Below are 23,831 nucleotides of genomic sequence, written 5' to 3' on the forward strand. Positions count from 1 at the left end.
TGACAGCTCAAAAGACAGCAGGGAGAACCACCTAGAAATATGCCTTTATCTGTGCACACAGAAACAGGACCAGCCCCTGCGAAGCATCAGTCCTTGGGGGAGGGTGTCTTGGGGGGTGACAGGAGGTCCTGGGTCATGGCTTCCACGTACCATGTAGGCAGGAAGGCATGGGGTGCATCTCGATGTTCAGACACTGTGACTGGGCTGCCAGGCTCCCAGGAGAAGAGGTAGACGAGCCTGCGGGGCAGATGGAGTCCCGAGTTGAGGGCTGGAGGCTGAGCTTCTGGGACCCAGAGGGGAGGGACAGAGCTGAATGCCTCACCTGGGGTCATCCTGGACAACTGTGTCCTGGGCAAAGCTAAGGAAGGCAGCACAGAAGTTCATGCACACGGAGGGATTCCAGCCATCACGGTCATTCTGGAGAAAGCCCAGGAGGATGCAGAAGACTGGCAGTGAGGGTGAGGGTGGGAGAAGGGGAAGGTGGACTACAGATCCCTGGACACTGGACCTGTGGTCTTGGCACAGTGGGGGGGATACAGGTGGGAGCTGTGACACCATTGCCTTACCCTGACGTATTCAAACATCTCCATGGTACGAAAGGTCTTGAGGGAACAGACAAAACCCTCTGGGTTACGGAAGCCAGCAACAACATTTGGGACCCCCGGAAGGAATGACTGAGCCCACCATTTCAGGAGCTTCCGTCTGTCAGGAAAGGCAAGGGGTCAGTGGGACCCCTCCACCACCCTCCAGCCTCCTCCTCTTCCCCCAAGTCCCCTTCCCAGCTGTCAATCCTAGGCTCTCAACCTGCCCACCCCCATCCTGAACCTGTAGAAGCTCTTCCGTTGGCCAGGGCTGTGCATCTCCTTGGAGGTCTTGAGCTCCACATAGCAGGTGGGGGGCTGTGTGGTTGGGGCCTGGGGGTCTATGCAGTCTACCTCCCCGGAGAAGAGCAGAGGATGGTTTCCCAGGCGGCTGCGTAGCACAGAGCAGAAGGCCACGTTGGTGTTGACCTCCCCAGAGGGATCTGTGGAGCCTCCAGGTTTGTCTGCACAAGAAGAGAAACAGGAGCAGGGCTGGGGTCTCAGTCTCTGGGGAAGGGGGAGTGGGCCACAGAGCTGGGGGCAGTTCTCACCTGCACACATGTACTGCTCGAACTTGTACCCCATGTACATAAGCTCCTGGAGGACGGGTGGCCGGGTAAGCCTCTGAACCCGAGCAGCCGGCGTCTCCACCTCACTCAAGTACAGTGTCCCCTGGAACCGGGAGGCCGCCAGCTGCCAGCCTTCCTGCCGCTCATATGGTGTCGTCAGCAACTTTGTCAGGTGCCCCCGCCACGTCACTATGGCCCCTGCCAGCCAGCCTGGACCCCTGAGAGGGAGGAGTTAAGGGCTGAAGGTCTGACACAAGCATTGGCGCACACGGCTCCCCCAAAGAATAGCATAAGGGCTGACCCCACTCCCGCTTTGGCTCTCCCAGTTTTAGAGGGTAGGTGTAGGTCTCGAGAGCTACTTGTGTGCTATGCTTTGCTCACCCCTCTAGCCGGCCTCGGTGCTCCAGGACCCAGCACAGCAGGTGGTCCAGCCTCTCTTGGACCTCTTCATCCCGGGGCCTGTATCGATCAGGGTATCCGTCTCTGAGGTCAAAGTTGGGGCTTTGACCATTAGTGGGAGGTGGGCAGTAGTACCGCAAGGCTCGAGCATCTCCATGGTACTGGCGTTGTGCATCCAGGGAAAAGCAGCCCAGTTCAGAAGGGCGCCGGTAGAAAGGAAATGGTCCAACGTAGAGGGCAGGGTCTGTGGGCAGTGAGGATGCTGGGAGGAGGAGCTTGTTCCAAGGCTCGGCTTCCTCTATCTTTCCGGCTCCTCTCTTAGTCCCTCTGGACTCCATGAGGTCCTGAGAGACGACGGGGAAGTTCCCTTTTTAAAGAGAAGGTCTGGAGAAGAGAGACTTCTAGTCAGGACTAAGCGAGCCTCCAGATGGCCAGGCTCTGGCTTTGAAACATGCAGGCCCCATATCCTCAAACAGAACCATGGCCAGGTGCACATCACACCTTTTCCCTTGACCTATACCCCCACCCCCAGTTCCTCCAAACGCAGCGAGGTTAGGAAGGATGTCTGGGCTCAGATCAAGGATCTGGTTACCTCAAATCCCGCCAACCTCGACTTCCACCTTCACAGAGCTATGACGTCACGGCAGGTACGTCACATGTCGAAGAGGGACGCAAAGGTGGTCCGCCCCCCGACCCCCGCTCTCGATGACGCAATCACTCAGCGACAGCGGCGGCCTAACCCTTCGGCGGGGGGGGGGGCAGTGCGCTTTACACCAGGAGGGAGATCACAGCGTGGCCACCTGTGCCCCTCCGCACCTCCCAGGCCTCCCCGGACGTGTGGCTCTCGGAGGAAGCCAATCAGCAGCGGACGTGGGGCCTCAGCCAATGAGGGTGGCGCTTGTATCTGTATTGGCACCGCCCCTCCCGGCAAGGGCCAAAGGGATGACAAGTTGACGCCCCTTTCGTCACTACGTCGGCCTACTAAGACCGGGCTGACTGGTCTCTAAGGGGGGACGCCCAGGGAGCCCGTGCGTCACTGCTCTGCGCCGGATGACTATTTTCGTGTTCTCTTCCTTCAGTTATCTATCTACCTCTTCCCCGCATCCACAGGATCCCGGGATATGAACCGGAAGAGGCATCGCCTGGTCCCGGAGGCCTTCGGACAGAAGAGGCGGCGGGAAGGAGGGGATGTAGAGGCAGATCCTTTGCGGGGAGAGTCAGGTAACTATGGCAACCCCGGGGCGAGGCTAAAGACCCCCAGGTGGGAGCGGCTTCGCTTCTGGTAACCCTGTATGTTGGGACAACAGCACCCCCAGGGTCGTACCCCCGCTTCTCCCCGCCCCCGTTCACGTCTCAGTGACCCGGTCTCTCCTCCCAGGGTCTGCGCGCGCGGCAGTTGCTGAGCTACTGCGGCTGTTCCCGCGAGTCCTGTTTCAGGATGCGCTACCGCCCATCGCGCTGAGGAGCCAGGTGTACAGCCTAGTGCCCGACCGGACGGTGGCTGACCGGCAGCTGGTGAGGGGCGTCAGAGCGACCGACCGAAGGCGCTTCCGTGCCTTGCGGGCACTTACGAGGTTCTCCCCATCACTCACTCGGTCCACCAGCTATTCTGCCATTCAGCAAGCGTTGGGTCTTTCTGGGCCAGGCATTGCGCCAGGCACTGCGGTGCCAAGGAGAATGCTATAGAGAGCATGCCAAATCATGAAAGTGGAAGAGCGAAGCTTTTGGGGAAACTGAGTCACCGTGCGTGGTTCGAGCCTACAGCGCTAGGAATGCAGGCAGACGTCAGATTAGGACAGGCCTTGTACGTCAGTATTTCCATCTTCCACTGAAGGCGGTGAGCTGGTAGAGAATGTTCAACAGGAGAGAGAACGGTGTTTTGCAGGGACTGGAAGCGGTGAGATGAGGCAGGGAGGTCAGTTAGGAAGATACTGCTGCTGAGAACAGGTGAAGGCCCAAATTAGGGCAGTGTATAGGGAGGGAGAGGATGGGTGAGGAATGTGGAGAGGGGGAAGAGGGAGGAATCCAGAATAACTTTCGGATCTTCTGGATGACTGAGTAGCTGGTGGAGTGAATAGAGTAGGAGCACATTGAATTGTTGGGGGCAGATGGTGTGTTTGATTTTGCACAAGCTGAGTTGGAGGTGCTTGTGGGGCATCCAAAGGCAACTGGGCAGTAGACAGTTGGGTGAGGGTTTGGAGAATTCTGGGCCACTCATACAGAACTGGAAGTCATCGAGATGTGAGTAGTTGTTCAGTCTGTGGATGTGGGTGAGACTGATAGGAAGAGGGAGGAGAGGAGCAGTTTTTAACCTTTTCACAAACTTTAGAAGACAATGAAAGCTATGGCTCTCTCCAGAAAAATGCATATATATATATATATATATATATATGGCATATGTACAATTTGGGGGGGCAGGGGGTTGTTTCACAGATCCTCTGAGGCCAAAGGTTAAGGACCCCAGGTTTGCAGTGACAGATAATAGAGCCAAATTCCCAATGCTGGGAGATACCAGCATTTAAGGCAGTGTTTCTCAAAGTATGTCCTGAGTTCTACATGTACCAAATTACCTGGACTGCTTATTCAAAACTACAGGTTCCTGGGACTCTCTCAGTGCGAATGAATTAAGATTTCTTGAGGTAGGACCTTGGAATCTACATTTTAAAGCTACTGCCCCAAGTGATTCTTAATGTGCCTTAAAATTTGTGGTTCAGTGGCAGTGTTAGAACCTGTGATTCAAGGCGGTGGTCTGTGATGAGGTCAAGTAAAATAATATCCAGTTGGATTTAGCACTTGGCAACCTGTCAGGAAGAAAGAATAGAAGAAAAGGAAGATGGAGACTAGCTCCAGTCTCTTAAGGAAGCAAGTCAGAACCACTCCTTATAGAGTATTTGTTGTTTTTAACCTATTGGTGTTAGCTTAAATTTTAGAAAAGCTTTAAAATTGCACAAAAGAAAATATAAACACGCACAATTTAAAGAATGTTTATAAAGCAAATGCCCACTTAACCGTCACCCAAGTCAGACTGTACAACACGACCAACAACCCACATATATCGTTCTCTGATCAAAATGTCTTAAGTCCCTGGGAGGTGACACACTTGACTGGTATGATAATCATTCCCTTGGTTTTCCTTATGCCATCTATATGTTTATCCATAAGCTATATAGCTTAGTTACCTGCTTTTGAATTTGATATAAACAAAAGCATACCATATGTATTTATTTACATCTTGTTTCATTAGATGAATATTTTTGAGATTCATCCGAGTTGTTACATGTAGCTATAGTTAATTCATTTTCATAGACTTCCGTTTTATGAATATATCCCATTTTGCCCATTCTAGTGGAAGAAATTGTATTTTTTAAGAATTTGTCAATTTCATCTAAATTTTCAAATTTATTGGCATAAAGTTTGTAATCTCATTTTATTGTCTGTAGAATCTTGAGTGATGATCCTTTTTTCATTCTTTATATTGGTTATCTGCTTTTTCTAGGTTCTCCTTTCCCCCTTTTTTCTTGGTCAGTCTCACCAGGGTTTATCAATTTTAATAGTCTTTCAAAGAATTATCATTTAGCTTTGTTGCTCTCTCTTGCGTGCATGTTTTCCATCTCATTTATGTTTCCCTTCTACTGTTGGGTGTATTTTACTTTTTTTCCCCATTAATTTTTCTCCTCTATTCTTTTCTAATAGATGCATGTCAGACTGTCGTTTCCCCCTAAGTTCTGAAATATATCTATATCATCTGTCAAGTTTTGGTATATGTTTTCATTATCATTCATTTCAAAATATCTTCTAATTTCCTTTGTGACTTTTTTCTTTGACTTACTGGGTTGATTAGAAATGTATGTCTTACTTCCTAAACATTTTCTAATTACCTTGTTGTTAATGATCTCTGGCATAAATGATATTATGGCCAGAGGACGTACACAATATGATTTCAGCCATTTGAAGCTTATTGAGACATGCTTTGTGCTATATGGTCAGTTTTGCTAAATATTCTATGTATTTGAAAAGAATGTGCATTATTCAGTTACTAATTTCTTAGTAACTAAAATTATTGAAATCTTTCATTTCCTCACTGATTACTATTTTGTCTATTCTGTGAGTTTATACGAGTTGGATTAATGTACTTTTGTGATTTTGTTATTGGCTCTTCAAATACTTCCCATGCCTTATTATCTCTTTTCTTTTTTTTTAAAATTTTGTTCATTTATTTATTTATTTTTGGCTGCGTTGGGTCTTCGTTGCTGCATGCGGGCTTTCTCTAGTTGCTGTGAGCGGGGGCTACTCTTCGTTGTGGGCTTCTCATTGCGGTGGCTTCCCTTGTTGTGGAGCACGGGCTCTAGGCACGCGGGCTTCAGTAGTTGTGGCTCGAGGGCTCTAGAGTGCGGGCTCGGTAGTTGTGGTGCACGGGCTTAGTTGCTCCGTGGCATGTGGGATCTTCCCGGACAAGGGCTTGAACCCATGTCCCCTGCATTGGCAGGCAGATTCTTAACCACTGTGCCACCAGGGAAGTCCCCCAATTACTTCTATGAGTTCTTGTTTTCACTTAGATATTATATTAGTCTGGTAATTCCTTATTATCTTGTGAGCTCTTTAATGCTTAAACAATTTTTAAATAATATTTTTTGCAGCATTTTACTTAATTTTCAGTGGGTGAGTTAGTCTTGCTATATTCCTAGAAACACAAGTCCTGGTTTATTTTTATTTGTTTTAAACATTTTATCCCATATTCCTTTCTACCTTCTCCACCCAAAATCTAGACTGTTAATCCTTGAGGGCAGGGCCCATGTCTTAATCACTATTTTATCTTAGTGTCTGCCTATGACTGGTCTTAGAAAATACGTATTGATTGTTTAACAGATAACTGATAAGGTGAGTGGGTGAAAGACTAATTGGAAGAGACTATTTGGTGATCCACTTGATTCTCTCCCCATAATTTTTCCTTAGTTTTTTAGAGGAAAAAACTCCCCGATGCTTGCAAACAAAATCTCCCTGCACAGGTGTCCAGAGTATAGCAGAACATCTTACCCTGACACCCTTCTTTTCATTGTCATCTCTGTGGAGACAGAAGGCGCTTCAAGAGCAGGGGGAGATCAGAATCATCCAACTAGGCTTCGACTTGGACGCCCAAGGGATCATCTTCACTGAGGACTATAGGACCAGAGTGCGTGTGACTGTGTGTGTCATGGGGGCCAGGGGAGGGGGTACAGGGAAATTAGGGAATGGAAATAAAAAGAAGAGAGACAAGTCCCCCACCTCACATCTCACAGAGAGGGCACAGGTCTCTGGTAAGTATTGGTATGAGGGAGAGGAAGAAGAGGAAGAGGAAAAGCATGAGAGGTAGAAGGACCTGATTAGAAGGAAAAACATAGGAAGAGAAATGTTATCTTGGGGATAGAGGTCAGTTGGGGGTGAAGGTGGGACCAGACCTTGTGTCTCATTTCTGGTTCCAGGTCCTCAAGGCTTGTGATGGCCGACCATACGCTGGTGCAGTGCAGAAGTTTCTGGCTTCAGTACTTCCAGCCTGTAGTGACCTTAGCTTCCAGCAGGACCAAATGATTCAGACCTTTGGCTTCAGGGACCCAGAAATCACGTGAGACCTGCGGGACCAACAGAATCAGGCATCTGGCCCCTCCCTACCTCCCTCCAGTCCCATCCAGCCTTGTCCTCTTTCTTTTGGTGAACCTGTTAAAAACGCTGACTCTTCTTTTTAACAAAATGACCTAAATTTGTGCTCCGCCCCCAAGAGAAGAGGCCTCTCCCATCTGGGGCCTTGGAAAGAGCCCTGGACTACAATTTAAGAGATCTGGGTGGCTAATCAAATAGAGAGAGAGGCCTGGCAGGAGCCATAAATGCCTGATGGGAATCATGCTGAGACCAAGGGAATAGAGAATGGTAGCAGCCGTGATGCCCCAAAAGCATTCACATTCAAAAGAACAACCACCGGGCAAGGGCTAAATAGAAATACCGTTTCAGGAGGCTGGGTCTGGCTCCAGCTCCCTACTTTGTAACCCATGATATACATGAAAGCATCTTATAAACTTTCTTTTCAGTAAGATGTGGGAAGAGCTATGGTGGGGTGTGCGTAGGAAGTGGCAGGAGCTCGGGAGAAAGGCCTCTGTTTCTCCCCTGGTGGTGGGACTGAGAGTGTGTCAGGGTGTGTGGTCAAGGAGGGCTTCGGAGAGGAGGAGCTGTTCTAGTGAACATGTAATGATAACAGGAGAAGAAAGTGTTGGGGGAGGGCAGTCAGGTAGGAGAACAGAGCAAGCAAGGGCACGGGGCACTGAGCAGCGTGGTGTGCGCAGAGAACTGCTCCAGGCTGGGCTTCTGTCATCCAGTCCCTTTGCCTGGGTGCCCAGGCTTCTGGAGACTTAGTGTCCAAACATTAGTGGGCGGGAGGAGAGAGGGTTCTCAGAGCGAATGCCTCATCTCCCCCTTCTTAGGCAGCTGGTGAATGCCGGGGTCCTCACTGTCCGAGATGCTGGAAGTTGGTGGCTAGCCGTGCCTGGAGCTGGGAGATTCATCAAATATTTTGTTAAAGGTATCCTGTCTGCAGCTCAGGCCCGCAACCCCTCAAGAACACTTTTTGGTGACTCCTCAGGCCTCCAGGCCTTACTCACCATTCCCCTCTCCCGTGCCACCTCTCCTCCAGGGCGCCAGGCTGTACTCGGCATGGTCCGAAAGGCCAAGTACCGGGAGCTGCTCCTTTCAGAGCTCCTGGGCCGGCGGGCACCTGCCGCGGCACGACTCGGCCTCGCTTACCATGTGCATGACCTCATTGGGGCCCAGCTGGTGGACTGGTGAGTCTTGCCCCCCAGCCTCTGGCAGATGACAGCGTAATGACCCAAGGTTGGATTTTCTCCCCACTCGTGCTTCATTCACTAGCAAAGCCCAGCTCCTCTCTCGTTCTCTGGAACCCGGGAACATCCTCGGCCAGACTCTGAGCTCTCCTCAGACCTTAGGCCTAGGTATCTGGCTCCAGCCTTGTCTTTCTCTTGCACAGTGTCTCCACCACTTCTGGAACCCTCCTCCGCCTGCCAGAGACATGAGGATTCTGCTCGTCGTTGCACAGCTCCCCGGAGTGGGGAGCAAGGGGCCCAGGAGTGCTGGCTGCCCTGGCTGAGACAGGGTCACCTTGGGAAGGCTTGGGAGCCAGGATGAGTGTTGGGCTCGCGTCTCTGCAGAGGGTCAGATGTGACTGCTGCTGTTTACCTGGGCTCTGACCCAGTGGGGGGTTTGGGCAATGCTTCTCTGCCCTTTCATGCAAGTGGAGCCAGAAACGGTGCCAAGGCCATGGCTGCTGCCTTTCACGCAGCAAGGTGCTGCCACTCTTCTGTCTTGGGATAGGAAGGAGGGGTTTCTGGTGAGGCTGCTAAAGGAGGACAGGGTTCTTTTCCCTACATGTTGGGTTGAAATTGCCAAATAAAGTACTTCCGCCTGTGATATTTTCTGGATGTCTTTTGTTTAATGTGACACGCGTGTTCGGGCACGTCGTTTTGGGGGTAGAGGTAAAGCCAAAGTTGGGCCTGAGCTTTGCCTCATTGTTCAGAGATTAAAAAGGGACACTGAGGTCAATTCCCCCTCTGGCATGCTGAGGACGTGCCTGATCTCCGAAACCACAGAATTTCTGTTAGAGGCTTTCAAAAAGCAAAAACCTAGCGTAGTTCAATTTTTATGGGGGTTTTAGTAAGAGGCAAGTCTCTTAGTACCTTGTTTGCTGGGACCAACAAAGGAGCCACGTGTCTCCAGCCGCTTGCTGAGCCATGCGGGGCCCTCCTGCACCTACGTACGTGTGTATATGCTATATGCCTACACACGCCCAGATACATGCAGTAGGTGGAGGTGCCCAGGGCATTGGGATGAGAGGGGTTAACAGGGAAGGACTGAGTCTCTGGGCCATGATTTCTTCAGATTCCCTCAGAGACCCAGGTGTCCAGGGTGCCCCCCTCCCAATACTGGGCCTGGAGCCAGTTGCAATTCTTGGTTGTCACGTGGTTTCCCGGCTTAGCTGGGCCAGGGGAGGAGCAAGGTCCAGAGTCAACTCTGCTCCAAGCCCTAAGTTTACCAGAAACGAGCAGGCGGACAGACGGGTCTGATCCCTCTTGGGTCCTCCAGCCATGAGGCTCCTCTGGGGGCTGATCTGGGCATCTGGCTTCTTCGCCTTGTCTCTGCAGAAGCCCAGGTCCCGGACACAGGATGCTGGAGAGCTCGAGCTGGGCCAGGGCTGGCGAGGGGAGAGCAGGCGCAGAGGGACCTGATTCACGGGTGGTGGTGGAGGGGCCTGAGGGGAGGCTGGCCGCTGACCCTCACCTGTTCTTCCCAGGTTGCTCCTGTTTTCTCCTTCTGTGGTTCACCTAGGGGTCCCCCTGTCAGTCGGTGTGCAGCTCCAGGATGCTCCTTCAGGACAGGTAGTGAGTGGATCAGTGTTCCTGAGAAACCCATCCACAACACCTCATGAGCTCTGCTCCCCAAAGGTGGATTTCAGCCTCAGCTCAGACAAAGACTTCATCCTCCTCAGCCTCCCGGTAACTGGCCGCCACTCCCTCCTGCTGCTGCCCAGCGCCTCCCACTCCGTCCTCCTCTGTCTTCTTGTAAACATCTTTGTCTTTTCACCGGCCCCCCTCCCTTCCCCCCTCCCCCCCGAGTTGTCTTCCCTGTTTCTATCTCAGTCTCTGTCTCTCTCCTTCTGCTCTGGCTCTGACCCACTCCTGTTCCCTCTCCTGACAGACCTCCCGGAAAGGCGCGGAGGACTGTCGCCTCCATCTCCTCCACAGAGCCCCCGAGGTCCAGCTGGTGGCCCAGTCGCCATGGCTAACAAACAGACAGACAGACAAGCAGGGTGTCAACCTGTTATTCTCCTCTCGCCGGGGGCACCTCTTTCTGCAGACTGACCAGCCCGTTTATAACCCTGGCCAGCGGGGTGAGTCTCAGCCCCAGGGCCCTCACCTTTCACTTCTTCCCAGCCCCTTGAGTGAGAAACCCTGAAGTGCCCCACAGGAAGGCCGCTTTGCAAATATTTGTTCTCTTCCCCGTCGCTTCCTGGGAGGGATGAGGGGCCCAGGGCCCACCCTCCCTTGGCCCATGGTCTCCTGCTCACCTCCTCGCCCTCCATTTCCAGTTCGATACCGAATCTTTGCTCTGGATCAGAAGATGCGCCCGTCCACTGATACCCTCACGGTCACGGTGGAGGTGAGTCCCTGACCTCTGACCTTCCTGATCGGCGAGGGCTGCTGATCTGACCTCCGACCGTGACCCCTTCTACTCCCATCACAGAACTCTTGTGGCTTGCGTGTGCGGAAGAAGGAGGTGTATGTTCCCTCCTCCATCTTCCAGGATGACTTTGTGATCCCAGACATCTCAGAGTGAGCTCCCCACTCCTGCAGATCGCCCCCACCTACACCTCCCCAGCTCCCGCTTCCCCCAGCTGTCTGCCTCCAACACACGGTCCAATCCTGAGCTCCCTGAGCCTCTGGTTCACCCCTGCAGTCCTCTTCCTAGGGACCTGGGTCACTGACTCTCAGTGAGCCTCCTGCACTAGTGGGCTGAGCCCCTCCCTTGTCTGTCCTCAGGCCAGGGACTTGGAAGATCTCAGCCCGATTCTCAGATAGCCTGGATTCCAACAGCAGCACCCAGTTTGAGGTGAAGAAATATGGTGAGAACTGGAGACACGAGGGATAAGCAGCCCCTTTTCTGCAAGGAATAAAGGGGTGGGAGGAGAGGAGGGGGTGTTGCAGGGCAGAGGCAGGGTGATGCGGCTGCCACAGCCCAAAGGGGAGGAGAGTTTTAAAGGGTCCTTTCACGAGAGTCTGACCTGCCCTCCATTCGCCCTGGGTCAGTCCTTCCCAACTTTGAGGTGAAGATCATTCCGGAAAAGCCCTACATCCTGGCAACGCCTGGCTTTCTTAGTGAAATCCAACTAGTCATCCAGGCCAGGTAACTCCTCCTCCGGTCCCTCACGCTGGGCCCTGCTCCCAGGGCTCCCTATTCAGTATGAACGTGCTATGGAGCCCCACTTCCCTCCCTTGCCCCGGGCCTCCTCCCTCTATTCCATTATTTCCTCCAGCCCTCAGCCCAGCCTCCTCCGAATCTCTCTGTGGTGGCAGGTACATCTACGGGAAGCCAGTGCAGGGGGTGGCATATGTGCGCTTTGGGCTCCTGGGTGAGGACGGTAAAAAGACTTTCCTTCGGGGGCTGGAGAATCAGACCAAGGTAGGAAGGAGCGCGGGGGGTGCACGGGTAGGTGAGGAGAGGGAGGGAGGGTGAGGAGGTGAGGTGGGAGACTCAAGTCTCATTCCCTGTCCTGTCTTCTTCTTTGCCCCAGCTGGTAGATGGCCAGTGCCGAATTTCCCTCCCAAAGGCTGAGTTTCAGGGTGTGCTGGAGAAACTTAATATTAATATTAACGACCTCCCAGGGCTGCACCTCTATGTTGCAGCAGCGATCATTGAGTCTCCAGGTTAGTGGCTTCCCCTGATTATAACCCCAGACCCTCGCCTCTGACCTCTGAGCTGACCCTCTGTTCTCCAGCACCAACACCACCCTTCTTCCCTTCATCTGAGACGCAAAGCCAGGAAAGACCCAGGAGGCTATCTCTCTACAACTGATTTCTGGGTGGTTTCTGGGGAAGGGGGAGCTTCCCCCGTCTCAATGTATTTTTTTTCACCCATCCATCTATCCACCCAACCACCCATCCATCCATCATCTATTCATCCATCCATCCATCCATCCATCCACCCATCCACCCATCCATCCATCCATCCATCCATCCATCCACCCATCCTCCCATCCATCCATCATCCATCCACCCATCCACCCAGCAGACACATGTTATGCACCATCTGTGTGCTGCGTCCTGTGTTGGCCTCAGCAAACATAGAGATGGATAGGAGGCGTCTTGTGCCCTGAAGAGTTCAGCCTTGTGGGCAGGAAACACTTGAGCGCCACCTGCCGCCCCGGGCTCTACTTTTCCTCTCTCCCCAGGTCTCTGTCTCCACCTCTGTCCGCCCTGTGTCTTGCAGGAGGGGAGTTGGAGGAGGCAGAGCTCACATCCTGGCGTTTCGTGTCATCTCCCTTCTCCTTGGATCTAAGCAAAACCAAGCGACACCTTGTGCCTGGGGCCCCCTTCCTGCTGCAGGTTTCTTCTGGAAGGGGGAGGATGAGCAGTGGGGGGAAGGGGCGGGGTGGTCAGGAGGGCACAGGGTCTCACTGACTGTGCTCTTCCCTCCGCCCCTCCCACCTACCTAGGCCCTGGTCCGTGACATGTCAGGCTCACCAGCCTCTGGCATTCCTGTCAAAGTTTCTGCCAAGTTGTCTTCTGGATCTACTTCTAAAAACCAGGACTTTCAACAGAACACAGACGAGAGCGGCCAAGTCGTTGTTCCCATTGTTGTCCCTCAGACCACCTCAGAAGTGCAGCTCTCGGTAGGATTCCCCCTCAAGGGAGAGGGTGGGCTAGGAGAGAGGGTTCCCAGGCTGGGGGGAGAAGCTGGGTGCCTGGGTCCTTGCCACTGACCCTGCCACCCCTGCCCCTCTCTCCAGGTGTCTGCAGGCTCCCCCTATTCTGCCATAAGCAAGCTCACCGTGAAAGCCCCCCTGTCCAGAAGATCTGGGTTTCTGTCCATTGAGAGGCTGGATCCTCGACCCCCTAAAGTCAGGGACACTCTTAACCTAAACCTGCGAGCCGTGGGCATCAGTGGGAGCTTCTCTCACTTCTACTACATGGTATGCATGAGCTGGGTTGCAGAGGAGGACAGGGGTGCAGGAGGGTCTCAGGCAGGAAAGAACCCTTGGGGTGGGGTAGCGGTTTCAGGGCTGAGGATGTGCAGTGAAGAAGACACTGCTCTCGCCCCAGATCGTATCCCGGGGCCAGATTGTGTCTGTACATCGAGAGCCCAGGAGGGACCTGACCTCTGTCTCCCTGTTTGTGGACCATCACCTGGCACCCTCCTTCCACCTTGTGGCCTTCTACTATCATGGGGGCGTCCCGGTGGCCAACTCCCTGCGAGTGGACGTCCAGGCTGGGGGCTGTGAGGGCAAGGTAACTGGCATCGGGAGAGATGGTGTGTGTATATGCCGGGGGGATTAAGAGAGAAGGAAGACAGGGTGATTGCAAACAGGGCGTGGATTTAGTTTGGGGTACACTGAAGTTGCACAAGACCGAAGGAAGTTCTCCCCACTCTGACTGCCCCCCACCTCCTGCCTCTGCCAGCTGGAGCTGAACGTGGATGGTAGCAAGGAGTATCGTCCTGGGGACACTGTAAAACTCAACCTGCGAACAGATTCTCCAGCCCTGGTGGCCCTGGGAGCCGTGGACACGGCTCTGTATGCTGTGGGCGGCAAGTCCCACAAACCCCTCGACATGGTCAAGGTTTGTCAAGCCCCTCTCCCTAATCCTCCCTCCTGCCCATGGCTCACCCTCCTGCTGCCCTGAGCCCTGGGCCCTGGGCCAGCAGGTCGATCTCACTCATGGACTCATCCCAGCCTTCCCTGAAGCCTTGGCCCCCGTGGCCTCTGTTTCCCTACTCTCTGTGTCTCTCGTACTTGTCCGTACCCTGCCCTCTCACCTGCAGCTGAGTGGCCAATTGTGCCTACAGCCACTCTTGTCTCTGCAACATCTCTGCCTTTTCTCGCCAGGTCTTCGAAGCTGTGAACAGCTATGACCTTGGCTGTGGTCCTGGGGGTGGGGACAGTGCCCTTCAGACGTTCGAGGCAGCTGGTCTGGCCTTTTCTGATGGAGACCAACTGACCCCAGTCAGAAAGAGTGAGAACAGAGGAGGAAGGGGAGCGGGTGGTGGGAAGATGAAGAAGAAGGAGGGGCCTGAGGGGGTAAGACAGGAAGAGGAGGGGTGGGAAGGGCTGGGCTGGGAGAGGGTAGCAAGGAGGGGAGGTGGGAGGCCCTGCACCCCACAGCTGGCTGCGGTCCTGCTCTCTACCAGGTCTAAGATGTCCCAAGGAGACAAAGGTCCGGAAAAAGAGAAACGTGAACTTCCAAAAGGAGATTCATGAGAAGCGTGAGTTGTGGGTGCCTGTGAAGCTCTCCACACTTGGGCCCAAGGGTCAGGTGCGGGTCTGCCTTTTGGCTCCTGTGCTCCTGAGAGAGCCAGGATATGGTGTCGGGGCCAGAGATCCAAGTTCTGGGGTCGAAGGTGGGTGGGCCAGAGGCTCTCTCCTTTGGCCTGTCTTGAGTTCCCAGTCTCTCAGAGTCCTTGTGTATGTAGAGGTCAGGCTGGGCGAAGAGGTGTGTCTCGTTTTTGTTTCCTTGTGACCACCCTCACCTGGCCCTGCAGTGGGCCAGTACACTTCCCCCATAGCCAAGCGCTGCTGCCAGGACGGGCTGACGCGGCTGCCCATGGCGCGCACCTGTGAGCAGCGGGTGGCCCGTGTGCAGCAGCCGGCCTGCCGGGGGCCCTTCCTGTCCTGCTGCCAGTTTGCTGAGGGCCTGCGCAAGAAGGCCCGGGCGAGGGGCCAGGTGGGCCTTGCTCGAGGTAAGGGGCTGAGCGGGGCTGGGGGAGTGGCAGGGGCGCCTGGAGGGGCAGAACGGCACCCTCCTCATGGCCCTGCACTGTGGTCCCTAGCCAAGGAGCTCCTGCAGGAGGAGGACCTGATCGATGAGGATGACATCCCTGTGCGCAGCTTCTTCCCTGAGAACTGGCTTTGGAAAGTGGAAGCAGTGGACCACTCCTCCCAGTGAGGGCATGTGGTGGGCCCGGCCTTGTCTCTGGGCTGTGTCTGGGGCAGCTCAGCGTGTGACAGGGCTTCTCACCTTTCCCACCACGCAGATTGAGACAGCTGCTCCCGGACTCTCTGACCACGTGGGAAATCCATGGCGTGAGCCTGTCCAAAAGCACAGGTGCGGTCACCCTGCCTGGGCCTATGGCCTCCCTCTTCCATGCCCCCTTGACCCAGGCTCCCTGCTTAGTCCTTTGCTCTTAGTAGGAGCAGAGACCTGGAGAAGTCTGCACCCCATGCTCCAGGGCTGCGAGGCCAGAGAGCAGGGCCGGGCGGGGGTGGGGTGACGGGGGCGGGGGGAGCTGGGGCAGCTCCCGGCCCTCACTCCTGGGATCCGCGGCTGGGATGCCTGCAGGCCTCTCATATGTGCCCCCTCTCTCCATCAGGCTTGTGTGTGGCCACCCCGGCCCAGCTCCGAGTGTTCCGTGAATTCCACATGCACCTCCGCCTGCCCGTCTCCGTCCGCCGCTTTGAGCAGCTCGAGCTGCGGCCTGTCCTCTACAACTACCTGGATACAGATATGACCGTGAGGCCCCTCGGGGGCTGAGCACACGGTGTTGGTGGAGGTGGGCCTGGGGCAGGTGAAGGGTGGGGAGCCTAACTGGGCTGGCCCTTCCTGTCTTCCTGCCCCCAGGTGAGCGTCCACGTGTCCCCAGTGGAGGGGCTGTGCCTGGCTGGGGGTGGAGGGCTTGCCCAGCAGGTGCTGGTCCCTGCGGGCTCTGCCCGGCCCATTGGCTTCTCTGTGGTGCCCATAGCGGCCGCTGCTGTGCCCCTGAAAGTGGTGGCTCGAGGATCCTTGGATTTCCCTGTGGGGGACGCAGTATCTAAGGTCCTACAAATTGAGGTGAGTGGAACACCCCTGAATCTAGGTCCCCGGGCTCCCAGATTTACCCCCCATTCTGGCACCCTCCCTGCTGGCCAGGCCAGAGGCTCAGCACCCAAACCCAATGCTTTGGTCTGTTTGCACCTCCTACGATTCTGATCCAACTCTGTCCCTGAAGTTCAAACTCTAAGTCCTGAGGAGTCTGCGCTGGGAGGGGCAGGCTCTAGCCTGTGTGATCTCTCACGGCTATGTTTCCTCCGAGACAGAATGAAGGGGCCATTCAGAGGGAGGAGATTGTCTATGAACTCAACCCGCTGGGTGAGCGACACCCACGCCCAGCCATCAGTGTCCTAAGGGGGTCGTAGGGGGCAGGGGATATGGACAGCAGGACAGACTGCCGACTTCCCTCATCTCCCCAGACCCCCGAGGCCGGACCTTGGAAATTCCTGGCATCTCTGATCCCAATACTATCCCTGATGGAGATTTCAGGAGCTTTGTTAGAGTCACAGGTGGGAGTGTCCTCCAGTCCCTTCCCAGTGGCCACCCTTGGATTCATGTGAAACCTGCGGACCCCTGTTTGATCCCATGACTCCATGACCCTCTGACCCTGGGCCCCCAGACCTGCTCTCTGATCCTTAACCCTCTCCCTCCCTTATAGCCTCAGATCCATTGGACACTTTGGGCTCTGAGGGGGCCTTGTCACCGGGAGGCATGGCCTCCCTCCTGAGGCTTCCCCAGGGCTGCGGGGAACAAACCATGGTCCTCTTGGCTCCAACACTGGCCGCTTCCCGCTACCTGGACAAGACAGAGCAGTGGAGCATGCTGCCCCCTGAGATGAAGGACCACGCTGTGGATCTGATCCAGAAAGGTTCTGGGTGCAGCGGCAAGCAGGAATGGGGGCCAGGAGAGGACAATTAATGGAAGATGGGCAGCCTAGGTGGCTAGAGTGGGCAAGGGAGGGGGTAGCCAGTGGAGATGGGGAGCGTGGCCTCGGCACAAGTAGCAGGAGAGTCAGTGTCACCTCAGCAGCTACCTCTCCTCTCCAAGGCTACACGCGGATCCAGGAGTTTCGAAAACCAGATGGTTCCTACGGGGCCTGGTTGAAGCGGGACAGCAGCACCTGGTGAGCTTGGGAGAGTGGTTCTGGGTTTCTGAGAGGGGCCAGGGCTGGTGGGGCAGAGGTGGGTACTATGCGGGGGTAAGTAAATAACCAGGTGCCTGGGGGAGCGGGGCCACGTCGCCTACAGGGACCAGTCCCTATTCCTAGCCCTCCCTTCCTCCCCTCTAGGCTCACGGCCTTTGTGCTGAAGATCCTGAGTTTGGCCCGGGAACAGGTGGGCGGCTCACCTGAAAAGCTGCAGGAGACGGCCAGGTGGCTGCTACTGCAGCAGCTGGCTGACGGGTCATTCCACGACCCCCATCCAGTTATTCACAGGGGCATGCAGGTACAGGGCTGGGAGGCTGGGCCGCGGAGCACAGGAGGGAAGGCGCTCCCTGCCCCTCCCCCTCCTGGTCGACGTCTCCTTTTCTCCCCGCTTCAACCAGGGGGGCTTAGTGGGAAATGATGAGACTGTGGCGCTCACAGCTTTTGTGGTCATCGCCCTTCATCATGGGCTGGCTGTCTTCCCGGACAAGAATTCAGAGCAGTTGAAGAGAGTGGTAAGGCACCCAACGTGTGTGCCCTTTGCTGATCCCCTTTCTCCTCAGGAATCCAGGTGTCCAGCCCGCAGACCTTCCTCCCCACTTTCTTCTAGGAAGACTCCATCTCAAGGGCAAACACCTTCTTGGGGGCAAAAGTAGGTTCTGGGCTCCTGGGGTCCCACGCAGCCGCCATCACGGCCTACGCCCTGTCGCTGACTGAGGCCCCTGAGGACCTGCGGGATGTTGCCCACAACAACCTCATGGCCATGGCCCAGGAGACCGGCGGTAAGGGGGCCTTGGCAGTGAGCCTGGGGCTCGGAGAGCCTTGAGACCCCTGAGTGTGTCCAAAGGGAGAAACTGAATGAGTGAGGACGCCCGGAGGGGATCAGAGCATAAGCAGGGATGGTTGGGGTAGAATCAGGCGAGCCTGATGGGGGGAGTGTCAAAGGGCCAGGCAACTAAGATCCTCCCCCTGTTCACCTGTGGGCCTCCTTTCACTCCCAGATAACCTGTACTGGGGCTCGGTCACCAGTTCTCAGAGCAATGTCCTGTCACCCACCATGGCTCCTCACAGCCCGGCAGACCCCGTGCCCCAGGCCCCGGCCCTGTGGATTGAAACCACGGCCTACGGCCTTCTACACCTGCTGCTTTGGGAGGGCAAGGGCGAGTTGGCCGACCAGGCTGCATCCTGGCTCACCCGCCAGGGCAGCTTCCAAGGCGGATTCCGCAGCACCCAGGTAGGGGCTGCCCTGGGGCTCTGGGGGTGGGTGGTCCTGAGACCAAGTGCCTGAGTCCTGGCCCATCCTCCCCAGGACACGGTGATGGCCCTGGATGCCCTGTCTGCGTACTGGGTCGCGTCCCACACCGCCGAGGAGAAGGGGCTCAACGTGACCCTCAGCTCCGTGGGCCGCAGTGGATTCAAGTCCCACGTGCTGCAGCTGACCAACCACGAAGTTCAGGGGCTGGAGGAGGAGCTGCAGGTGAACCATTCCCTCACCTGGGTTGCCAGGACACCTGCGCCTGCCTCGGCCCGACCAGAAGCCACCCCCTGTCCCCCACCCCTGCAGAATCCCCACGGTACCTCTTTCTGGTATCTTTGTGGGAAGACGTACTGGCTCTGCTACCTGTAGAAAGTCACCTAGCCTCTGCGCTTCACTATTCTGATCCGAAAATGAAACATGCAGAGTCTACCCGACAGGGGTTTTTAGGAGATGGCAGTGAGATAGTGCAGGTGAAGGTGAAACGTTGTGGAAAGCTGGGGAGAGGAGGTGGGGTTGCTTTTAGGGAGGAGAGAAGTCGGAACAACAGGGTGCCATTCTGACATCTCTTTCCCTTTTCTGTTTCCAAAAGTTTTCCTTGGGCAGCAAGATTAATGTGAAGGTGGGAGGAAACAGCAAAGGAACCTTGAAGGTGAGAGCTGGCAGCACTGCCCGCCCGGGCCCAGCAGGGTGAAGCCGGGCTGTTCAGTGGGGGACCTACCGGCAGACCTCACGGCTGGGGAGGGAGGAAGAGACACCTGGGTTGGCGTTCCCTGTGCTCCGTCCTGGGCATGTCCCCCTCGCTCTGGTCTCCACCCTCTCTGGGTGCCTGTCATCCCCTTCACCCCCCTCAGTGCTGATGCTTGAACACACCTGATGCCTCAACCCAAGCCTCTCCCCTGAGCCCTGGGCCCCTGTGTCCCACAGCACCTCAGACATGGTTGTGCCCCAAACTCCTTCTTCTTCCTGGGTCCCCTTATCTGGCTGATGGAGTCCCTTCCCTACAGGAGCCCAGCTGCCACTCTGGGGGCCATCTTAGTGCCCCCCCAGCCCCAGCCCCTCCTTATGACCCCAGTAACTCCTCCTCTGCTTTCACCCCAGCCCTGCCCACCTCCCCAGCCAGCCAGATCCACCCGTCTACACAGGTCTCCTGCCCTCGAATGTGCTTCCCCTGCTGCTTGTCCCACGTGACACACTCATTCTCCTCCTTCAAGCCTCGGTCGGAAGCCTTTCCTGAACTTTCCATTCCAGCGTCCTCTGTGCACCCCGTACAGTGCTCACCCCCAGGCCAGGCCCCCGCTCCCCACTCTGTCTCACCGTCTAACCCAACACCTGGGCCCGTTCGCATTCCTGGACTGGTCTGCGATGGGGATGAGAAGAGGCTGAAGGCCTCAAATCCCTTAGCCCAGGGAGGTGCCCTTCGGTGTGGCCCTGGAGAGAGCTCTGTGGCCCCAACTGTCCCGTGTCCTCCCCCCACCCCTTGCTGAGCCAGGTCCTTCATACCTACAACGTCATGGACGTGAAGAACACGACCTGCCAGGATCTTCAGATTGAAGTGACGGTCGTGGGCCACGTCCAGTACACAAGTGAGTGTTGGGGTCAGAGGCCGTGGGTCCCTGCGGGGCTGGTGCCAGGCCTGAGCCACGGTGCTGTCCCCGCTCAGTGGAAGCCAACAAGGACTACGAGGACTATGAGTACGAGGACCTTCCGGCCGGGGATGACCCGGGGGCCCACTCCCAGCTCGTGACGCCCCTGCAGCTGTTTGATGGCCGGAGGAGCCGCCGCCGGAGGGAGGCCCCCAAGGTGGCTGAAGAGCAGGAATCCAGGGTGCAGTACACCGTGTGCATCTGGTGAGCTCTGGGGGTTGCACTGGCTGTGGGGCGGCTGTGGGCTGGCTCAAGGCTGGGGCTGGGTGTCTACAGCCTGACACAGGGCGACCCGGACGACAGGCATGTGTCTCCACAGGCGGAATGGCAAGGTGGGGCTATCGGGCATGGCCATTGCAGACATCACCCTCCTGAGTGGATTCCACGCCCTGCGGGCGGACCTGGAGAAGGTGTGGCCAGACACCTGGAGGCCCCTGTGCCCTCGGGAGCCCTGCGCCGTCCCCGCAGTACCCCAGCTGCTGAGCCCCTCAGTGCAGGGGGGCCCAGGGCTACCTCCCTGTGACCAGCTCCCCTTCCCCACAGTTGACCTCCCTCTCTGACCGTTACATGAGTCACTTTGAGACCGAGGGGCCCCACGTCCTGCTGTACTTCGACTCGGTGAGCAAGGAGGGTGACAGAGGGGGGCACATATGGCACCGGGTTTTCTGAGCTCGTGTTAAGAGGTTTCCCAGGAGGCAGCTGTACCAGCGTCTAGTGCGCTTAGAGAGAACTCGTGATGTGAGCAGGGAGACAGGACAGGAGTGGCCAGAGCAGAGGCCGGGGAGGCTCCCTGCTGCCTGTCGGCGGGCAGGGGCTGAGCCCCTTGTGGCTTGGGGGCCAGTGCCAGTGCTTGGGGTGAGCCTTTTGTAAAGCTGAACTGATTCAACTTGAGGGGCTGCTTTTGTTTTTTTGTTGTTGTCTCCCTTCCCAGTTTTTGTGTTTGTTTGTTTTGTTTTTGATATTAAAGTGTATTCTGTTTTTTAAAATGATGCTGGTCCTAGACGAGTTGTTTTTGTTTTTCCACAGCCTTATTTGGCTAACACAAAGTTATCAACCCTCTGACGGCCCTCAAAAGTTTTTTTTGAACATTTACTGTAACGTCTTGGAGAAAATGTGCAAAAGGCGTGTTAATGCTGTGGCGCTATTAGCCAAGTGTTTGCGGTCAGGGGAGACCCCCCCCCCCCGCCCTGTGTGTGCAGAGGGGACGGACCCTATTAGCTTGAGAAGCCAAGCAGAGGAGTCTGGTTGGACACAATGGAAAATGAGGAGCCAGGAGGATTTCAAGTCAGGTTGCTGACCACGCAGCTTAGGAGGGAAACCCGCGGGATACCAGGCTGGACTGGACCAGCGTGGGCATGAAGAGAGGGCTCTGGGCCTGGACATGAATGGCTGGGCCGTGGAGGACGGGCCGCATGGGAGCACCTGCTGTCAGGTTATGGCAGATAAGGCAGGCCTCAGCTGTATCAGTGAAGGGAGGCTGTCAAGAGGCTGAGTGGGTTTGGAGGGCAGGCAGAGGGAATTTGGAGAATTTAATACATCCTACAAAAATCCCAGTGCAAGAGTAAGGCTGAAAGTTTGGTTCGGGAATCGCCAGTCTGAAGGGTTTGGGGAGAGCCAGGGAGTGGTGAGACCTCCAAAGGGGAGCGCAGAGGAGGGGAAGGGCCAGGGCTGGGGACTGTGCTTCTGGGAGGGAGGGAGAGGGATGTCAGAAGTGACCAGGTCAGAATCAGGGCTGGTCCGGAAGCTAACCCCGAGCTTAGGGAGCGTTTCATGGAGAATGTGTCCATGATTTGAGACTCTGCAGAGGGGCCCAGGGCTCTGGAGACTGGGATGAGGTCACCACGTGGGCAGTGAAGTCACCAGAGACCTTGGGGAGCAGTTTTTAGAAATCCGGAGGCTGGAAGGTAACAAACTGTGAAGGACACTGACGATAAGATCAACCGGAACTGAACAGGCCAAGGAAATACATCAGAGCAGCCTGCAGGGCCCAGAGGTGGGTGCCTGACCTCTCCGCCCTCCCCCCGCCCACGCCAGGTCCCCATGTCCCAGGAGTGCGTGGGCTTCGGAGCTGTGCAGGACGTGGCCGTGGGGCTGGTGCAGCCAGCCAGCGCCGTCCTGTATGACTACTACAACCCTGGTGAGCACACCGGGGACACTCGGGAGGTTTGGGATAGGTGGCAGGGAAGGGTGGCAGGGAAGTCCTGCGGCTCCATGGGACTGGAGAGCAGAAAGGGGGGACTGCGCCCTAACGCCCCGGTCTGCTTTTTCTCCAGAGCACAAATGTTCTGTGTTTTACGGGGCACCAACTAAGAGCAAACTCTTGTCCACTTTGTGCTCTGGTGACGTCTGCCAGTGTGCTGAAGGTGAGACCCAGGGCCCAGGGGCAGGGGTGGGGAGATGGCATGGCTGGGGCCTGCACTCGCTCATCTGGGCCCCCGACTTCAGGGAAGTGCCCTCGACAGCGCCGGGCCCTGGAGCAGGGGCGGCAGGATATGGATGGTTACAGGATGAAGTTCGCCTGCTACTTTCCCCGAGTGGACTACGGTCAGTCTTCCCGCCTGGGCCCCGGCCCCGACCCTGAGCCACCCTCAGGGTCTCCTTGGTTGTGCCTGCTCCTCTCAGGCCACGGGCAGCCTTTTTGCTCTGCACTGACTTACAGCCCTCTCAGCCTCGGGCTAACTAACCTTCCCTCCCTTCTCCTGAACCCCCACAGGCTTCCAGGTTAAGGTTCTCCGAGAAGACAGCAGAGCTGCTTTCCGCCTCTTTGAGACCAGTATCACCCAAGTCCTGCACTTCAGTGAGGAGACAGATAAGTGGGCGGGGCTGGAGGGATACAGAAGAGCTGAGCTCTGGCTTTGGGGCCTTCGCGCCTGGAATAGAATTCAGCCATTCTGAGCCCAAATCCCCTCGGCCTCTTAGAAGTTCTGGGCTTGTCCATAAACAGGAAAGCAGTCGCACCTCCCCATCGGGAGCGGTGAGGGTCAAATGAGAGGCTCGGCGCAAAGCCCCTGGCCCCAGTGCCGTCCAACCCCTTCTCTTCCCCTCTGACGACTCTTGTGGACGCTCTCCCCTCAGCCAAGGATACCAAGGCCACTGCTGGTCAGACCAGAAACTTCCTGGTTCGAGCCTCTTGCCGCCTTCACTTGGAACCTGGGAAAAAATATCTGATCATGGGTCTGGACGGGACCACCCATGACCTCAAGGGAGAGTGAGTTCTCTGGGCCCCTCGGTCTCTTGCTCTCCTCACACCTCACGAGGGAACTGATCCCCTGTCCCCTCAGAAGCCAGGTGCCTCGGGCTTTTCCGCCTGACCATCCTCCTGACCCCTGCTGCCTGCCCCCTGGCCCCTGCAGCCCCCAGTACCTGCTGGACTCGAACAGCTGGATCGAGGAGATGCCCTCGGAGCGCCTGTGCCAGAGCACCCGCCAGCGGGCAGCCTGTGCCCAGCTCAGAAGCTTCATCCAGGAGTACGGCATGCAGGGCTGCCAGGTGTAAGGGCTGCCAGGTGTAAGGGCTGCCCTCCCATCTTCCCCAGAGGAGCCGGAGCCAGGGAGAGATCGCGCCTGGATCGCTGCCGTGCCCGGCCCCCGGCACGCAGCCCCAGGCAGCACCAGGGACTCAATAAAGGCCTTTGGCAGCAAAGTGTCAGTGTGTAGCTCCAGGACTGAGACCGGCGTCCCCA

At 56.2% G+C, this 23,831-nt stretch overlaps 3 protein-coding genes across 5 annotated transcripts; 2 read left to right on the top strand and 1 right to left on the bottom strand.

The window, feature by feature from the left end:
• Window positions 1-10: 10 nt before the first annotated feature.
• DXO (decapping exoribonuclease) lies at window positions 11-2,371 on the bottom strand. 3 transcript variants are annotated; one of them, XR_003796572.1, is made up of 7 exons: window positions 2,142-2,359; window positions 1,532-1,933; window positions 1,133-1,368; window positions 826-1,045; window positions 567-702; window positions 323-446; window positions 11-237 (listed from the first exon to the last, which is right to left on the bottom strand). XR_003796572.1 is itself a non-coding variant. In XM_029241920.1 (7 exons), the coding sequence occupies exons 2-7, from the start codon at window positions 1,885-1,887 to the stop codon at window positions 87-89; spliced, it is 1,194 nt and encodes a 397-aa protein (XP_029097753.1). In that variant the 5' UTR covers window positions 1,888-1,933; window positions 2,142-2,371; the 3' UTR covers window positions 26-86. The 3 variants fall into 3 exon arrangements, 2 of the variants coding, with proteins under 2 accessions (XP_029097753.1, XP_029097754.1); XM_029241920.1 differs by having other exon boundaries at window positions 26-237; window positions 323-417; window positions 2,142-2,371; XM_029241921.1 differs by having other exon boundaries at window positions 33-237; window positions 323-417; window positions 1,532-1,893.
• Window positions 2,372-2,545: 174 nt separating this feature from the next.
• Window positions 2,546-8,998, top strand: STK19 (serine/threonine kinase 19). The gene is made up of 7 exons (XM_029241926.1): window positions 2,546-2,770; window positions 2,928-3,064; window positions 6,624-6,719; window positions 7,009-7,148; window positions 7,999-8,096; window positions 8,208-8,355; window positions 8,559-8,998. The coding sequence occupies exons 1-7, from the start codon at window positions 2,671-2,673 to the stop codon at window positions 8,602-8,604; spliced, it is 765 nt and encodes a 254-aa protein (XP_029097759.1). The 5' UTR covers window positions 2,546-2,670; the 3' UTR covers window positions 8,605-8,998.
• Window positions 8,999-9,621: 623 nt separating this feature from the next.
• On the top strand, window positions 9,622-23,791 carry LOC114906921 (complement C4-like). The gene is made up of 41 exons (XM_029241911.1): window positions 9,622-9,737; window positions 9,879-10,080; window positions 10,283-10,475; window positions 10,674-10,744; window positions 10,829-10,917; window positions 11,125-11,207; window positions 11,392-11,488; window positions 11,659-11,764; window positions 11,877-12,009; window positions 12,572-12,687; window positions 12,798-12,974; window positions 13,092-13,274; window positions 13,405-13,590; window positions 13,762-13,920; window positions 14,187-14,313; window positions 14,489-14,563; window positions 14,840-15,037; window positions 15,128-15,239; window positions 15,332-15,402; window positions 15,668-15,807; window positions 15,916-16,125; window positions 16,371-16,422; window positions 16,524-16,613; window positions 16,763-16,972; window positions 17,152-17,227; window positions 17,393-17,549; window positions 17,650-17,763; window positions 17,859-18,030; window positions 18,250-18,482; window positions 18,558-18,725; window positions 19,096-19,155; window positions 19,996-20,089; window positions 20,167-20,353; window positions 20,469-20,559; window positions 20,693-20,767; window positions 22,184-22,286; window positions 22,423-22,512; window positions 22,595-22,693; window positions 22,863-22,946; window positions 23,225-23,357; window positions 23,503-23,791. The coding sequence occupies exons 1-41, from the start codon at window positions 9,673-9,675 to the stop codon at window positions 23,642-23,644; spliced, it is 5,223 nt and encodes a 1,740-aa protein (XP_029097744.1). The 5' UTR covers window positions 9,622-9,672; the 3' UTR covers window positions 23,645-23,791.
• The last annotated feature ends 40 nt before the right edge of the window (window positions 23,792-23,831 follow it).

Source organism: Monodon monoceros, unplaced genomic scaffold, assembly GCF_005190385.1.
Source record: "Monodon monoceros isolate NGI ecotype Baffin Bay Population unplaced genomic scaffold, NGI_Narwhal_1 Super_Scaffold_3, whole genome shotgun sequence".
In the NCBI taxonomy this organism is placed as follows: domain Eukaryota; kingdom Metazoa; phylum Chordata; class Mammalia; order Artiodactyla; family Monodontidae; genus Monodon; species Monodon monoceros.

Bases quoted from the DNA above. Each gene is read 5' to 3' on its own strand.
- DXO (XM_029241920.1), bottom strand. From the start codon at position 1,887: ATGGAGTCCAGAGGGACTAAGAGAGGAGCCGGAAAGATAGAGGAAGCC. The intron at 1,369-1,531 runs GTGAGCAAAGCA...CCTCCCTCTCAG, and splicing joins CACCGAGGCCGGCTAGAGGG to GGGTCCAGGCTGGCTGGCAG. The intron at 703-825 runs GTTCAGGATGGG...CTTTCCTGACAG, and splicing joins CAACGGAAGAGCTTCTACAG to ACGGAAGCTCCTGAAATGGT.
- STK19 (XM_029241926.1), top strand. From the start codon at position 2,671: ATGAACCGGAAGAGGCATCGCCTGGTCCCGGAGGCCTTCGGACAGAAG. The intron at 3,065-6,623 runs GTGAGGGGCGTC...CTGTGGAGACAG, and splicing joins CGGTGGCTGACCGGCAGCTG to AAGGCGCTTCAAGAGCAGGG. The intron at 7,149-7,998 runs GTGAGACCTGCG...CCCCCTTCTTAG, and splicing joins TTCAGGGACCCAGAAATCAC to GCAGCTGGTGAATGCCGGGG.
- LOC114906921 (XM_029241911.1), top strand. From the start codon at position 9,673: ATGAGGCTCCTCTGGGGGCTGATCTGGGCATCTGGCTTCTTCGCCTTG. The intron at 16,973-17,151 runs GTTCTGGGTGCA...CTCCTCTCCAAG, and splicing joins TGTGGATCTGATCCAGAAAG to GCTACACGCGGATCCAGGAG. The intron at 20,768-22,183 runs GTGAGCAAGGAG...CGCCCACGCCAG, and splicing joins TCCTGCTGTACTTCGACTCG to GTCCCCATGTCCCAGGAGTG.